This window comes from Crocodylus porosus, unplaced genomic scaffold (genome assembly GCF_001723895.1).
Source record: "Crocodylus porosus isolate Cpor-Errol unplaced genomic scaffold, CroPor_comp1, whole genome shotgun sequence".
Lineage (NCBI taxonomy): Eukaryota > Metazoa > Chordata > Crocodylia > Crocodylidae > Crocodylus > Crocodylus porosus.
In genome coordinates, this window is record NW_017728932.1 from 4,827,495 (window position 1) to 4,845,420 (window position 17,926).

At 45.3% G+C, this 17,926-nt stretch overlaps 1 protein-coding gene across 10 annotated transcripts in view; it reads left to right on the plus strand.

Annotated features, from left to right (window-relative positions):
• The window catches only part of GTF2IRD1 (GTF2I repeat domain containing 1), a 186,171-nt gene that overhangs the window by 111,272 nt on the left and 56,973 nt on the right, over positions 1 to 17,926 (plus strand). For 9 of the 10 annotated variants that reach the window (XM_019545478.1, XM_019545469.1, XM_019545471.1 and 6 more), the window contains exons 12-16: positions 8,441 to 8,478; positions 9,885 to 9,965; positions 13,224 to 13,313; positions 14,146 to 14,199; positions 16,763 to 16,828. In XM_019545478.1, coding sequence (XP_019401023.1) covers positions 8,441 to 8,478; positions 9,885 to 9,965; positions 13,224 to 13,313; positions 14,146 to 14,199; positions 16,763 to 16,828 — 329 coding nt within the window. The remainder of the gene's footprint in view (positions 1 to 8,440; positions 8,479 to 9,884; positions 9,966 to 13,223; positions 13,314 to 14,145; positions 14,200 to 16,762; positions 16,829 to 17,926) is intronic. The other variant, XM_019545477.1, reaches the window with a different exon arrangement.

The following is a 17,926-nucleotide window of genomic DNA, read 5'->3' on the forward strand; positions in this document are numbered from 1 at the left end:
AGCAAACCACCGAAGAAAATAGGCTGTCCCAATACATGTGAGTTTATGCCAAATCCCCCCAAATGTTTAAAATAATTGTTTTTGAACAAAAAGGATCAGATTGCCAACATGTGCATGCACGTTAGGACAAGGTTACCTGCCTAAATTATATGTAAAGCATAATGATACACCATCAGCCAGCATCACAAACAGGGTACGTTTAAAAACAGATTTATAAATAGTTTATACGGGATTAATAACAGGTTAATACAATGGGAACCAACCGTTTTGGCAGGTGTGCTACAAATTAGTGCTGCACCCTTCCCTAGTGCCGCTCAAAACCCTCTTCCCTTTGCAATCTGCTGCTCTGCTTCCTATTCCTGTGCCCCCTGGCCCTTACCTGCTCTGCTTTCTGCTGCCTGCCCTATCTGCTACTGTGTTGCCTGACCTATCCTTGATCTGCTACGTGCCACACACACAGGCTGCCCGTGCCACTTGTGGCACACATGCCGCAGGTTGGCCACCCCTGGGTTAATTATTATAGTATCCAACAAGTGGAATAGTTATTTATGCCTGTCTCTACCACCTACTACTGATGTGTAGAGAACCATCTGTCGTGTGCTTCTGATGCCTACTCGGATGCTTAATACACGCTCACCTATAAGTTACTTGTAAATGTACTTTTGATAAGAATTGAGACCTTGTGATGTACGAGAGTACAGACGTTCAGTGGACTGGAAAGCCACCTTGCTGCTTTTGGTGGCGCAAGCTAATAGCAGTCTGGAACAACAGCTCTAAGCAAAGGGCAGCACTGCGGGTGCTGTGTGGTAGCCCTAGAGGAACAGAGTTCCTCCCACAGCACTTGATAGCTCCCCTTTCTAAGGGTACTCGCTGCCTCCCACGTGTCATGTAGCTCCACTAGCTGACACCTAGTAAGGCAGAGCTGTGGCTCTGCCTTTCCTCGCGCCTTTTCTCACAGGTGAGCATCCAAAATGAAATCCTGGCCCTGCTGAAGCTAATGGCAAAACTCCCATGGTGCCACAGGGCTCTGATTTAGGCAGCTCTGATGTGACCTGCCCAGAGGTGGAGTGAACCATGCTCCCTTGTGTGGCCGTATTGAAGCCAGTGATCTAGTTTGAAATGTCTGGGTAGGCTTGGTATTGTTTTCAACATTATCTTGAATGTTGTGTTGGAATATGAAACTCTGCAGGGAAAAGGCCTTTACAGATGGTGACCGCTTATGTGCACGGACGGGGCCACGTGTATTGTGGCCACAGGATGTAATCCATGATAGTCTGATACAGTGCGTGTGCTGCTTGTCTAGTTACTTTGGATTTGGCAGCATGCAGACTTGGACCAGATTTGAAATCCTGCTTTGATACACTGTTCCAGAAGGCATGATGCACGTTCTTATTTCAGTTTACACCAGTCTAAGCCAGGTTTTAAATTGGTTGAGTATTACCCTGTATAAGCTGCTAAGCCAGTGCAAGTGTGCCTGTGCATATTCCACTGTGTGGTATATAAATATGTCTACAGTGAATTTGATCTCACATGTGGGTTTTAGCATTAATCTTCCTCCCACCTGCACAGAGTAATTTCTGACCTAGTATTGGAGGTCCTTTAACCAGCAGTTACCTAGCTAGGTGTGTGATTTTTCCAAGCACAAGTTCTTCCTTGACGCGAGCTGTATCCCCACTTCCCCCTCCCAGCTTTGCAGTGTTCCAGCCAGCTAAGTATTTGAGTGTTAAACATCCTTTCTGTCATTCCCAGGACATCACAGTCAAGTTCTCCCATAAGTAATACAGTTGACTGAGAGAAGGATCCTAGGGCAGTACAGCCCAAAGAACCATGGGGTATAGCTCCAGACACCCACAGGTGAGGGCAGAAACAGTAAGGATGCAGCAACCTTGCTTGTAGGGCTTTGCAGTGAGGACTCAGGAGTGAATAATGTTAAGCCAAACTTTGAGGTGAAGGCCCCATTCATAGAATCAGATTAAAATAGGGCTGGGAAGGACTTGAGGAGGTTATCTAATCCTTCCTCTCTGCTCTAGGCAGGATCACCCCCATCTTAAACCATACCAGATAAATGTTTCTCTCAACTCCACTTAAGTTAGCTGCGCAGCGCAGACAGAAGTGAATGTTTCAGGTTCCTTTCTGGGCCTGGTTCATAAGGAAGGGGAGTATGCGACAGCGACAGCCTCACGTAGGAAGTTGCATTCAGATGGCAATAGCTTGTGATGTTAGCTTTGGAGGGCTGTTCTGCTCCTGATTTGTCAGCCAAGATAGTGGCTGCCACATGCCAACAAAGCCTTACTTCCCTACAAGTGGGTAAACTTTGTTGATTTAGTGAAGGCAGCATTTGAGTTTAGGTCTAACAGGAAGTAAGTAATACGTAGAGCATGTGACCATAAACATGGCTCTTCAGTTAGTTTGTCTCTGTCCAGAGCCTGCTGTCACGTGCTGAAATATCTCAAAGAGTATTTTGGCACAAAGACTGTATTGATCCAGAACTCTTAACACCTGCCAGTCACATTCCCAGTACTCTTTGGAGTAGAAGATAAGGCAGAGGTTTGTCTGATGGCACTGACTCCGTTGCAACGTCGGGGACTTAGAGCACAATATGAATTGTGCTCTATGCTGCCATTTGACTTAGCATTGTGGGATGAATCCTGCTGGAGTCAGTTGGGCAGGAAACTTAAGCAAGGGTCTCTGAAGCAAGAAGCAGTTATCACAGGTTTTGAAGACTATATTAAGTCTTTGCTTAGGTTTGAGAACATCCAGAGGCGTCCCGTCTCACTGGCTGCTATGCCAGAGTAGCGTTGGCAGGTGACAGGCAGCAGCATGCACCATTGTGATACTGTGCTTTGGCAAGGATTTTGCAAAGCAAAGCAGCTTCAAGCAAAGTACCTTGAAGCATAGGAACAGTGCTCCTCTACCTGTGTGGTAAAAGGGCCCAATCTGTGCTTGAGAGTTCTGCTGAAATTGGCCTCAAAGTTGCATTTAAATGCCCCATCGCAGCTGGGCATGTTATTTCAAATGCGGTATTAGTATACCAATTGCTGTACTGGTTTGTACAATATATATATATGTATGTATATGTTGGACTAAAAGAAAACTTACATTGCTTGAATTGCAAATATTGTGAATCTGTTTTTTAATTACATATATGCAGGGCTTGATCCAACCTGCATCACAACTAATGGAAAGACCTCACTGCCAGTTAGCATTGGAGCAGGCCCTCGTTCTATATATTGGTAACCTATCCAAAGAAATTTTTGAAATGTTGATCTGTTGTATAAACTGGAAAGTTCAGTTGTCAACTTGAGTACACTCAGTCTTCTCTAAATGACTTTGTTACAGAAGACTGGAGCTCAGGACTTGATCCCAGTCTGTTAAACCTGATGAGAGTAGATAGGTGGGCATTTATGTGGCTTTCCTCACCACAGTGCCTAAACCAATTAGTCTAATTGTCTTCACAGCACACCTGGGAAGTAGGACAGTGCTACTGTCCCCATTTTACAGATGGGGAACTGAGGCACAGTTGAGGAAGGTCACACAGAGGGTGTCTGTGACATGCCAGGAGGCTGCTCTGAGGCGCTGTAATTACAGTGCCGCAGAGCAGACTTAAATAATCGAGTCTGCTGGGGTGCTGATTAGTGCGCTCCAGCCAGGCTCCGCATCTCACGGATGAGTGTCCTCATGCTTCACAATGGAGGCAGAGGCACTTTAGTTAAAGCTTGTTTGATGAGTCTTAGTTAAAGTGCCCCCGGCACCGTTTTGAAGCGCAAGGATGCTGATACGTGAGACACTGCGGCACTTTAATTAGAGTGGCTCTAATTAAAGTCCACTGCCCCACTCCCACCCCTAGAGCACATGTAAAATTCCCAGAGATTCTGGGAGGGATCAGGAATTGAAATTTGGACTCCAGAGTCCCAAGCAATGGCCTAAACCATGAAGCCATCCATCAGTTAATCAACCAGCTGCAGAGGGCAGTGGATACTTGATCGGACCTTTGGGGTGCCTATAGACATGCTCGTTCGCGGTCTGTTTAGTATCCACATTCCAGTTAGAACGCGTCAGTTGTGTATGAAGTCCCTGCGTGTTTCAAAATGGCCATGGGGGTGCTTTAAACCTCATCGAATGAACTTTAGATCGTGTCCCATGGCCTCTTTGAAATGCGCGGGCACTTAACACACGTGATGGCGAGCTGTTTTAAATAGAGCGGCGGTCCAGAAACTGCTCTACTTAAAATGGGTGTCGTCCCCCCCAATCCCCAAGCATGTGTATAGGCAGCCTTGATGTCTAGAGGCTGGTTTTCTAAAGGCATTGACTATCCGCTGCTCTTGTTGACTTGAAAAAGAAATGTTCGGCCTCTGGGAAACCAGGCCTCATAGTTCTCATTTTTAATTAACCATTGAGTTCTATTTGTAATTACTTACTTCCTACAATTAATATATTTTCTTTTCTTTCTCTATTTCTTTTCTTTCTTTAACCCCCTCTCCTCACAAAAAAACGACCAACCAACCCAGAATGGCATTAAATCAATGCTAATACAAGCAGGCAGGCAGAAAGGCCAAATGATAGGGATGCACCACGAATTTGCTAAGCGAAGAAAATCTACCACCGAGTGCACGCAGGAGTATCAAACTCAGTGAGAGGTCTGGTATTTGCCATTCTCCATGTACTAGCAAATCTGGAGGCTTACTGTCCATGGAGAACACTTGCTAATATTTAATTGTCTTCACCTTCATCCGTACTGTACTCTTGACTGTTTCCAGCAGTGAGTCAGTCAGGATTTGCATGTTATGGTAAAACAGCTTTACAAAATCCTAGGCAAAAGGATGTTTTTCTGGGGCAGAGTCCGGCATTGCAGGAAGTTCATTTAATGCCTGTGAAGGATTCTAACCGGATTGGGGTCTTGAGCTTTCGGTCTGTTCTTAGTGCAGCATAATCATCATGCACTTTGTACCAGCCCAGATTCTGAACCTCCTTCCCTTGATTTTCCTCCCGCATAAATCCCTTGAACCAGATCGGCTCTCGGTTACACTGGTATAAATCTAGGATAAGCCCAGCAAAGTCATTGGGCCGCTTCCGATGGGCAGGGGTGTAATTAATTGGCTCAATAACTTCACTTGCATTACTCCTGACTTATCCTGGTGTGAGTGAGAAAAAAAAATCAGGCCATGTATGTGCAAGTCGCATGCTATGAAAAGTAGAATGTTATTTTAGCATATGGTATATCGGAAATCCTAAATTCCACTGGAGAGACCACATTTAACTTAATCTCTGTCTCTTGTTATCTATCCAATTTCCAGTTAATTTGGCGACATATATTGAGGAAGAAAGAATGCATGTTTGAAAAAAGAAATCGGATCAGTTTGTGGTGTTTTCTTCTAAGTGCAGAGACTTCCTCTCTGTTAGGGGCATAGAAATAGCCCTGGCAGGGCCGTCTGGTTCAGAATCCTGTCTGATACTGGGCTGTATATTGGATGTCTCGGAGAAAAGCAGCAGAAACCTTGCAGTAGGATGCTGTGAAGTGAGGGAGAACAGATCTAGTCTCATGCTGAATGCTTCTGAAGCCTGTGAACAAATGGGCAGGACCGCTGCAGTCTTGTCTTCTTTACAACTCCTTGTTCTCAGGACAGATATTTGGGGGCTGTAGTTTTCCGGGTCTGTTTCTTGGCATTCTTTATGGGCAAGGTGCAGTGGTTTGCACTGGTCTACGTTTTACTTGCAGTAAGTGTTCCTTATGAGAGGGAGAGAGCTCCGAAATCTGGGTAGGGAAGGTGTTCTAGTTCCCACAGCTTTCCAAATATGCTGAGTTGACAGTGGATGGAAATTTGGGGTACAGCCCAGTATGCAGAGAGGAAAGTTTTGGGTAGAACAAACATTTACCAGCTCAGTTGATATCTTTCCCCCCCCCCCATCTCCGTATTTGCTTTAGCTGCAAAAGGAACCAGGTTGACACATTATGAGCCACCTCTTGTGAGGAGCTGAGCCCTGCAAGATTTCACACCATCAGTTGTTCGAACATAGAATCATAAAAAATTAGGGTTGGCCGGGACCTCAAGAGGTCACCTAGTCCAACCTCCTGCTCAAAGCAGGACCATCCTCAACTAGATCACCCCAGCCAAAGGCTTTGTCTAGGTGGGTCTTAAAAACCTCCAAGAATGGAGATTCCACCACCTCTCTGGGTAACCTGTCCCAGTGTTTTACTATTCTCCTAGTAAGAGTTTTTCGTAATATCCAACCTAAACTTCCCTTGCTGCAACTTGAGACCATTGCTCCTTGTTTTGTCATCTGCCACCACTGAGAACGGTCAACATTACCACTAAACAAGTTAATGGAGGTCAACATTATCATCAAATGAGTTCCTTATCACAGATCCGACAGTCTGCCCACCTGGCTTCAACCTGCCATACCGTGAGTGGGGCTTGCTGAGCTGGTTCTGGACAGGGTAAGGTCAGTGCGTGGCCAACCTCCTCAGCTGAGGTCTTCACAACAATCCAGGCTCTAGCTGTGGCAACACACGCACCATGCTGCATATGGTGGTTGTGTGCTTGCTGACAAAGTTCAGTGGAGGACTGCAGGAACTGCACATGGCCATTGAGGATGCTATCATGTGGCTTGGCAATTATGGACACGCTGACTGACTGAGAACAGTCTAGCTCCATCGTCCTTGGAACCACCCTTCTGGTAATTGAAGGCTGTTACTAAATCCCCTCTGTCTCATCAGTGGCCTCACCAGTGCTGAAGAGAGGGGAATAATCACTTCCCTCTGTTGGCAACACTCCTACTAATGCAGTCCAGTATACCATTAGCCTTGTTTGCAACAAGGGCACGCAGCTGGCTTATATTCAGTTTGTTGTCCCCTGTAGCCCCCAAGTCCTTTTCTGCAGAGCTGCTGCTTTGCCGGTCAGTCCCCAGCCTGTAGTGGTGCATGGGATTGTTCTGCCCCAAGTGCAAATTTGGCTTTATTGAACCTCATGAAATAACTTGTGGTCCAGTTCTCCAACTTGTTGAGGTCTCTCTGAATCCTAACCCTACCCTCCAGCTTATCTACTACTCCCTGCCCCCCCCACCCCAAGTTTGCTGTCATCTGCAAAGTTGCTGAGGGTGCACTCCATCCCATCTTCCAGGTTGTTGATGAAGATATTGAGCGAAACCAGCTCCTGGGGCACTCTGCTTGATGCCAGCTGCCAACTAGACATCAAGCCATTGATTACTACCTTTTGAGCCTGACAGTCAGTTTTCTGTCCACCTTACAGTCCATTTGTCCAACCCGTGCTTCCTTAGCTTGCTTGCAAGAATGTTGCAGCAGCCATATCAGAAGCCTTGCTAAAATCAAGTCATATCGCATCCATTGCTCTCCCCACATCCGCAGAGCCAGTCACCTTGTCATAGAAGGCAGTCAGGTTGATCAGGCATGACTTGCCCTTGGTGAATCCATGCTGACTACTCCTAATCACCTTCTTCTCCAAGTGCTTAAGTGGAGTCCTCGAGGACCTGCTTTGTGTCCTTTCCAGGGACCTAAGTGAGGTTGACCAGTCTGTAATTCCCCAGATCTTCCTTCTTCCCTTTCTTAAAGATGGGCACTATCTATCTGTCTATCTATTGATAGACAGATAGATAAGACGAGGAGATTTTCTTCCTCCTTTCCACCAATGTTGCCCTGTTGTTCTATGGACTTTAACCCTGTTTGTACTGGTGTGACTGTTGAGAAGCAGGCCCTGAGTGTTTTGATTACTGAAAACACCAACACATCCTTCATATTAGCTTCCCATAGGTTATTGGTTAAAAGACTTATTGTACTTAGACAGCGCTGGAAATGTTTGCAGGGCTTTACACATCCAGGACAAGGAGGGCTCACTCTTCTCAGGACTTTAGGCGTGAAATAGCACCTTTAAAGAAGAAAAACCGAGCTTGATTTAAGATATCCCTGCGTTATTAAGAACTTTTTCAAATGCTTTCTCTGCAGTAGCAGCACTGGTGCAGATGCTCCAGCACAAACGTCTGCTGCAGATTTGCTGCACTGATACAACGTGAGGTTTACCTTGCTAAGTTAGAAGTTGCTTGGACTTTGGCAAGAACAAAACTTCAATGCCACACTCCACCGCGGCCTCATGGAGCAGTTCTCTCAGTTCCTGATACAAGTATATTGTAGAGATCCAATATTCTGATGGGTTGTATAAGCTTAAAAAAACAGGAGTTGGCAGCAATTAAATTGCTAGTCATGGGACAAAACCTGAGGGCTGCTACTGTCTTAACTAAAGCATGTGGATGCCACATCTCCGGACTTTTCAGCCTGATATCCCTTATACATTACTTACGCAGATAAATTGTTGAAGGAGATACTGATTGCACCTCCTATGCCTATTTGCTTCACTGTGAGTAAGCACAAAAGATTCAAGCTTCCCTTTGTACAAACATACCATGTCTCTTGTCTGCTTCTCCTCTACAGGTCAGAGAAGTGTAGCGTATCCGAAAGCTGCGAACCAGGTGAGCAAGAAATAATTGTTGCTTTCTGTTGAAAAGTAGTAATGGGGGGGGGAGTCGGGGAGGGGAACTCAGGGCCCTTCACTAAATATTAAATTCCCTGTGATGCTGATAAACTCTCCAGCTCTTTGGCTGAGATGATTACATGCCACATGAAATGCATTTGCTGCATCCCTGTCCTCCCTGCAATGGGCTGTCATTATAGCTATTGTACTGAAATCTTTCAGCGCCAATGGCAAAGTGTAACAAACATTGCTGCCTCTCGCAGCTCTCCATGGTGAACTGTGCCTGCCATTGTGCTGGGCGCAGAGGCTCTGAATGCTCCTATTGAGCTACTTATAGAAATAGATCTGTCATTGAGAGGACAGTGCAGAGGTAGTGCATATTACAATGTGCTGTAAAGCATGATGTGAATTTGTGTGTCAAAGAGGTATCTGTAGACAATCACGCATAGAAATGGACACATGGGTGCCCACCCTTTAAAATGAGGCTCTCGGAGTGCTCTGTATGTGGGAACAGTGTTTTGGGGCCGAAAGAAAGCAAGCAAGCAGCTCAGTAGCAATGAGAACTCCTACCTGCAGTATAAAGCAAAATGATTGCTGGCAAAAGCCTGAGAAAATAGACAAGCCTCTATTCTGTCTCCTGAAGGTCTGAGGGCTCTATTGTGCTAGCAGCAAAAGTGAATTACAGTCAAGGGCCATTTATAGAGAACATCCCATAAACATATCCCTGTAGCTCTTCACTGCCATTAATTAGTTGTCGTAACACTTTGGAAAGGCAGATAGGTCAGGATTATTATCCCCATTTTATAGATGAGGGGATGGAGACGCTTGTTTTGTAGGCCTTTGGCTGGGCCCTTACTCAGCAAAACACTTAAGGTAATTGAAGATAATGGGACTTAAGCATGTGCTTAAACATGCTGCTGAATATGGCCTTCTCCAAGAAAATTGCATTGGTTTATTTTAAGGGGTCATTTTAAACCAAATTACATACAAAAGGCTGGAGAATGCTCTTATTCTGGTATAAAATAAGTGTAATTCTCTTTGGCTTGAATTGATCCTGAATCCACTGAAACAACCAGTGTTAACATGGAACGGGAGCGCCTGTGTGGGAGGAGACGGAGCAGGAGAAAGTTGGGGGCGGGGGCAGGAGTAGCAAGAGCTTGAGTCAGTTTAGAAACTTTAAAAAGGTTTTAAAAGTTCAGCTTTCTCTTTCCTTCTGTCTGTACAATGCAGTTAGTGTGGTTAATGTTGGCTACTTACCTTTGTGAAGTGCTGTGAGGTCTACGGGTGAAAAGCCAAGTATTATTCTTTGTAAATAGTTGTTGCCTGGGATCGGACAGGCAGGCAGCGAGGGCTTTTCGGACGCGCACCTTGGTTTTGCGCTTCTGAGGATCTTTTTTCCATTAGGTACCTCAGGAGAACTGAGTGGGATCCGACAAATCAAAATAGAGCCAGATGAGCTGGACATCATTCAGATCACCGTGCCAGGTAAACAGTGGGCAGGTCTGAAGAGCTGAGTAACATCAAGGCAGAGAGCATCCACCTTGTGTTGTACAGTGTGAGGATTTTGCTTTGGGGAAGTGGCATGGGTGGGTAATCCCCTCAGCCTCATTTTGTCCCATATTGAAAATCCCCCAGCGGTCAGTTGGTCTCTCAGGCAAGTTGTTGCAATAGCATAGGATGTTTCCAGGTTTTTGTTTTTTTTTTTTTTTTTCCCACCGAGGGCAGCTTTTGGTTTTAGTCCTGTTTATGCATCCCTTGACCCAGCCCTGGCCACGTGCATTGTAGAGCAGCTTGTTCTGGAGATGATGCTACTGTTGCTTTTGCAGTGATAATCAAGAAGAACTGGGATAGGCAGGTGTCGTCTTCCTCCATCCCTTTGCCTGTCCCCTCTTCCCAAGGCCCAGGGACTATCAGGGCATGGATAGACAAAAAATGATACTTCTCCAAAGTGGTGGTAACGAGTGCAAAACAGCTTATCCATTACAACTGATTTGTCTGTTTGCGTCTGTCCTGCAGCAAGCGACGCTAAACTGCGGTAACTTTACCCTGTTTCATTCAGAAGTAAACTACCCTGCTTTAACTTCCACTTACCCTAGGCTAGGGTAACAGCAGACAGACCAACTGAGCTGTGGGGAATCCTTTCCTCCCTCCCTTAACACAATATAATTATTTCTCTATCCATGCCTCAATATCCCTGGTTATAGATCTACAGAGAGGGTAAGTGACTCAGGGTAGCGCATGTAGCAAATCTGTGGCAAGGCTGAGAGTAGGATCCCAATCTCCTGCCACCATCGTGTGCTCTAATTCCAGAATAAAGGGCTACGGCCTTCTCAGCTTCCCAAGGAGCAATCAAAACCAGGATAGCAGCCTGGTGGGGGGAGGATATGCTGATGAGTTCAGCAGGGGGAGGTTTAAATGAGTTGGCTCCAAGTTGAATCTGTGAATTCATTTTGGAGATGAACGTGCATGGCAGCGATGCAGAAATCAGAAGGAACTGCTGTTCTAAGCAAATCTCTATAAATCGTGGCTTTCACGTTTGTCGGACTGCGTCTCAGCTCCTAAGGGTATAATTGGATCATGGGCTGGTGTTACAGCTGGTGTTGCAGCACCACTTCTGACTCTCATTAGCTGATATGCCCTAGTAACCTTTTTTCCATCCTCCATCTGCCTGTGACTTGTTACTGCACATATCGATGAACAGTATGTCCAAGCAACTGGTTCTGAGGCACCTAAGCTTCCAGTGAGCAGTGGTGAAGTTGTGTGTGCATAAAAATGCAATCTGTAGTACTACATGTAACAGGGGCTGGATGTATCCTTGGTTAGGCCACTGTAGTTTTAGCTCCGTCAGCTCGGTGGGTGGTGACTGTAGATTGATTCAGCTACAGCGTTAGGTTATGAATGAGCTCCCTGGGTCAGGAGAATGAGATATACAGGAAATGCAAGTTGCCTTGCGTGTTGTCCAGCATGGTAAATGGGTGGTTTTAGAGGTTGACAGTGATGATGGGGCTGAATGAAGGGATTGGGTTGGATCTCGAATGCAGTTGCTGGCATCTGACCTTTGGGGAGAGGATCACCCCAGAAGAAGCTGAGCTGACGGCCAGCGTAGGGATTCTTCTGTCAGCCAAATTGTAGGCATGGCTGAAAAACTCCTGTAGTTTGTTGTTTGCCTGGTGTGGAGAGTTGCAGCGTTTCCAGTCCTATGGGACCTAAGCATTTGCCCAGTTGCTTTCCTGAAATGTGGCTGAGATTGAAAAACCAGGGGCTATGCACCAGAACGGGGACAGTAGCATTGAAAGCTTTCGTTCCTCGAGAGTGAGAAATTAGGAGCTTTCCAGAAGAAGAGTATGCCTTGGGCTGGTGTTTATAGGGCTGTTACCTGAACTAGGGTGTGCATCAAACAGTAGAAACATCTTGAGGAGTTAATGGGTAATTAATTAGCACTTTGCATTTTCAGTGTGTTTTACAGTCATTAACTAATTAATAATCTTGATAGAATTAGAGCAGGAGCATTACTTTGAATGCACCTAGGTGGGAAATGATGCTCTCAGAGAAGATGTAATGTCCAAGTTTGCTGTGGTTTGAATGGTTCTGAATTGCAGGCAAATTCTGCTCTCAGCTCGACCAGTGTTAATGTTAGCGCAGCTCCAGGAAAGTTATAAAGGTCAGTCTAGAATTACAGAAAAGTAATGAAAGCAGATTTTGACTCATATTTAATGCGGGGAAAGGAAAAGATTCGAGGTGTTTTGGTAGATGAAACATTTTAATTTTCAGGTTGGGCTGTGATGGGAAAGAAGTTTCATAGTTGTTAGGGGCCGGAAGGGACCTCGCAGATCATCAGGTCCAGCCCCCTCTATACTTGGGCAGGAAAGACTGCTGGGATATGTAATACCAACTGGTATTAAGGTGCGTCTGTTATATAAATCTAAGGGAATTTTGGTATTACTTTATTGGGCCTGGTTAAATCACATTTGGAATCCAGAGTCCAGCTTTTATTACTTTATTTGAAGGCAGATGTAGTTAAATTAGATGGAGTACCACTTAAGGCAGCAAAGATAATTAATGGAAAGGTGGTGTTCCTATACAGGGAGAAATGGATGAAATTTGGATTATTTATCATGTGAGAAGCTGATTAAAAAGTGACCTGACCGAGGTAGTTAAGCTAGCTAGAGGTTAATTTTAAAACGAAATTTGGATAATTTTCCAAGGGCATGGGAGAGTCCAACACTAAAGTATACAGGTTTACAGTAAGAGGGTATATGTAAGAAGAGTTTAAGGGGCGCTATTGTCTGCAGTGAAGCAGTGGATTGGTGGAATGACCTTCCTGTGAAGGAGGTGGGGGGATCAAGTAGCATTAACTTTTTAAGCCAGAATTGGACGTCAGGGTGGAATTAAACCAATTAAGTCATCACGACCCATTTCAGCTCTTCACTCTCCATGGGGCTTAAGAGGAAACTTTTGCAGATGCTGCTGCTTTTCCCCACTTTGGAGAGGTTGGGGGGTGTCGTAGAGGAATGTTTCCAACGTCCTCCTACGAGTGTTAAAATATATAGGAAAAAGGTGGTAGATTTGTCTGCTTCTGCTCCTGCGTGCCTTTATGACTAAGTAATTGTGCCCCCTACCACAGTCGCACATTGAGGTTCATGAACATAGGTACATTCTTGGTAATGGGCCATAAAACTCTGCAATGTGCTTCCAGGGGCAGGGACCGGGTCATCCAAATTATCTTTGGTTCTTTGTTCGCAGACCGGTCGCCCAGTTCCGATGAAATCCATGAGCCCGTGACCAGCCACCTGACTTCAAGTGATTCCAACTACATGCTAGAAGCAGTAACAGGTAATGAAAGGGATGCCACTAAAAGAGTTGTAAATCATGTGAACCTAAAAAAAAGAAGGGACTACACATTTCAGGCCAACATTTCCAATAATAGGAGCCTAAAGTGAGGTTCCTAGTTCCATAATGACACACCTCAATAATCGTTCTGAATTTTCAAGATTGCTAAGCTTCTTGCAGCTCCACCGAGCTCAGTCGGAGCTTCTGTTGGATGAGAAACGTTGAAATCAGGTCATCTTATTTAGGAGTGTGAATCAAAACCTTGACCCAAAGGTTTATCCTTTCACTTTGGAGCTTTTGTGTCTGAACAACAGAAAGCAGTTTGAGAATCCGGATGCAAAGCTTGTCCAGCTGTTCATACTTTCCCTAAGACACGGAGAAATGGTGTTGTTGTTATTTGTATTAGGCTAGTGTCTCTGGGCCCCGTCCAAAATCAGGATCCCATTGTGCTAGGTGCTGTACCTGCGTATAGCAAGCTACAGTACCTTTGTCTTTGGGTTCTGCTCTGTTTGTCACACAGAGGGGTCGTGCGGCATGTCTTGTGTTGCTTAGTTTTGTATTATGTTGCCTTCAACAGGCAAGCGCAGTCCTCAAAACGTTCTTTATAGTGCTGTTCTGTTGTTTTGGAAAGGCTGGTTATATACTGCCCTGTCTTTTTTTTTTTTCTGCAAATGCAGGAAAAATATAGCCCTCCTAGCAAACTAGCACATCGGGGGTGTATCTTCATCACTCTCCATCCTCAAACAAATTCTCACGCCTGCTTCATGATGCGTCTGGCAGGCTCATTGCCCCAGTATTCAGGAGAAGCTGTTAAACCTTTGCTTCCCTCCCCCAGGTACAGATAAGGGGACCACTGAGGATCTACGACATGAAGACAAGCAGATGGAAGGTAAGGGGGAGTTTGTAATAAATCTCAGCTGAAATACCCTTTGGTGATCTTGGGCTTGTTTAAAGTGTAGTTGGCATGGCTCTATTTTTAAACTGCCTTCAAGGGATGGTCCACATTCTCTGAAAGGCAAGTGGCTTCTATTGCACCATGTTCAGAGCCCCAGTTGGTGTCTTTCCACTGGCATCGTGGAGCCTGGCCCATTTGCACCAGCTGAGCGTTACCACTCGTGAGTTTACTTACGGCAGTCCTGGTGCCAGGTGTAGAATTGTGGCCTGGTATTTTTATGGGTTTAAGTTGCAACGATGTCCTTTCGTGATGTCATTTACTCTTGCTAGTCTGCATTAGGATGTTTTACTGATCCTGTGCCCAGTGGGGTCAACAGCAAAGTTCCCACTGACTTAAATGATATAGAGCCAAGCTCTAAATTAGCAGAAGCTTAGAGCAATGCTGGCCATTCCCATCAGCTGTCCTTTTTGGCCGTGCAGGCGCTCTGAGGTTAGCTGCAAAGGGCTGGAGTGCATTCCCGAGTGCGGCTGTGCTAGAGAGAGACTGAGACGCCAAAAATGTAAACAGCTGGTTAGGGCTTGGAACAAACCCTCTCAGCGCTGCTTCAGGCTCTCGTCGGCCTTTTCGTCTCAAAGTGAGGCAAAGAGTAAGGTCTTCCAGCTTTGAAAATGAGTCACGTGATGTGATGGGCCAGAGAGTTTAAAAGGCAGAGATTATAGATCAATGCAATAACACTGAACTTTGATTCAGGTCACGTGAAGCCCGTGGCAGAGGTTAACTTTGTTGTCTTATCCTGGCCGCAGCCGCATTTAATTCTGAAGGACCTGAGTCACTCGGACAGTTCTTCATCCACGTCTTCTAGTCTGTGTACTAGGTGAGGCGGTAGCATGGTGCAGGGCACTGGAGTCTGAGCCTGGCTCCAACCCTGACCAGAACTGTGACATTAAGCGTGTCACTTCATCGTTTTGGGCCTGCTTTGCCTACCACTCTCTGCCTTGCCTCTTTTTCCATTGTAAAATGTTCGGGTGCCGGCTCAGTTTGATCCTGCTGTCCCTTCCCAGCTGTCTTCAATATGGCTATCCTGATTATTTCAAAACCTGCTTTTGTGTGCAACTCTAAGAGTAAAAAGCTCAGGACAAGGCCCTCATTATGACCTCTCGTACATTGACTTGTGTCTGAATTTTAAATTCCTTTGACCTGTTTCTGCATAGCTGAGAAAATCTTAAGCAATTACAAACACTTGCATCCAGTCTTATAATAGTTTTCCTTCTGCTGTTATTAGCTAGTAAGAGTTCAGCTTAACTAACACTGCAGTGCTGAGCCAATAATAAAAGGCAAAAAATCCCAGTCCTTAAAAAAAACAACTGACTGGCAGCATACAATACAGCAGATAAGTCATCCTAAAACAGCAGGTCATTTATGAAAATAGAGGGACTGTGCACATAAGACGCTGGACCTGTTTGTTCTGTCTCTGTCATAGAATTTAATAGGGAGATGAAAGGATACAAGGATACTACTCTATCTATATCCATTGACAGAGATGTATAAAGCAGAGGATGGCAAGCAAATCAAATAGCCGTCAAGAATGATAGAGATGTGGAACAATGTAATTAAGGACTCCTTCCTAGCCCTTTGTGTTTCCATTTATATCAACCCATCTGTACTGTGATCCAGCCTAGCTCTTTGTCCCCGAAAAACACAGCATAAGCCTGGCTGTCATCGTGGTGTCTTGTCAGGAGTCTCAGATGTGGCTACAGAGCTGAAAGTGGCTGAAAGGCATTCTTTTCTGGAAGCTGGTGCCAGCTTTGGTGCTCTCAAGAGCCCAGTGACGACTCATTCATTGTGAGGCACCGCCTGTAGTCTGGGATGGTGCGGCTACCCACTCCCTAATGGGGATGAGGGTGATGGCAGTCGATGTAATGAATGGGACAGATTTTAAAAGAGCACAAAGAGGGGCTAGGGGCAGAAATGACACAAACCAGTGTAAGGGATCAGAAACCAGTTCAAATCTGTAACACAGCAGAAGTTCAGTGCAAATAAACTGCTTTCAAAATGGCTGAAAAACCACTTCCAGATAAACCTGGATGGATGTAGTATTAGACTTCGCTGATTTAGATGAAATCGGTTTATTGAATTCCCGTCCTGTATCCCCTCCAGTTTCAAGTTAACTAACAGTCCCCCAGCATCCCAAGATGCTTTGCATCTCCCCTGCAAACCCCCTTTCTCAAGGTGGGCAAGCTAGTCTTGGCCCAATTGTCTGCTCCACCTGAGCAGGAGGGCGTTCTCTAGCACCCCCCCGGCATCTAACCTGGGTCATTGCAGGCACGTGACTGCATTTTTGGAATCAAAAAGTGAATGTCTGTTCACTTCCTTACCAGTTCACTTCCTTATCGGTACGTGCTTCAGAATAACCCGGCAATATTGAATCAATTAGGCCGGGGGGGGGTCAAAAAACCATTTCTTTTGGTCAGTTGAGAGTTGGGGCATCTGGACAGCTTTTTTATACGTCTCTGGGCTAGCACGGTTTATTTCTTGGTCTGTTTCTCTTGTTTTTCAGATGGAATAGGGGATGTCTTAAGTCATTTGAGGAAACAAGTTGAAATTTTGTTCAACACAAGATACGGTAAGATCTTCATTAACAAATGTTCTTAATGCTGAATGCGGGGCGCTGCCTCAGGGAGCTTCTAATTGCTAGGAACTGTCACCTACTATTTCCAACCCCATTGCTGACTAAAGGTGCAATCTAATTTGTTCATTTGCTGTCTGCTGGGCTTACAAATGCATTTGGATTCTCTCTGGGCCTTGTTATTGCATTGCTTCCTCTTGCCACCTTAAATCCTGGATAGTTGGCTACTGCCCAGGAATTGCCTCTGTGACCAGCCATATTTCCCCCATAGTGAGAATGGGCTGAAGTATCTTCCTGTGCTGCTGTTTGCTATTTCAGGGTGCCTTTTCCCTGACCCTGGATGACCCTAGATTATACCAAGGTATTGGAGGGTCATAAGAAGTCAACAGGGGCATGAGGCAATGCATTTCTATGAATAGAGCATGGGAACAAGGGGCAGGAACTCTGGGATCATTTTCTCCACTGCCTGGTGTACATGCAAGTTATTTATTTTAATCTGTATTTTCACAAGTGTGCAAAACCTAACAGCTGTGGAAATATAGCAGCCAGTAGCCTCAGTGTCACCCTTGAGAAGAAAGGTCCTTGTCCATCCTTGCAAAACAAATGGGGAGCTATAGGTGGAAAGCTTCCTATAATAGCTACAGGAATCTTGCATGGTTTTGTTGAACTGCAAGAGTTTTGTTAGGATATCTTCACTTAGCCCAGACTTAATGTGAGGCTCAGTTTGTGGTGAACTGAGGCAGTGGAATTTCTATCCATGGAAGTTTTTAAGAGCTAGTTGGAGGAGCATTTGTCAAGGATGGTTTAGACAGGGGTGATCATATCTCGAGCAAGAGGTTGGACTAGGTGGTCTCCTGTGGTCCCTTCCAGCCCTACTTTTATATGATTCTGTGAATTAGAAGCTTAAATGAGATTGGACCTGGTTTTTCTGGGCTGTGGGGGGGTCAGGTTATTTAACTTGAAAAGCATTTCAGTTTAGTTTGGAGTGCAGTACCTTAAGACTGTGAGGAATCTTTGACATAGGAATATCCTATTTAAAAGGTGTTTTCATAGTTTCATAGTTGGTAGGGTCGGAAGAGACCTGAGCAGATCATC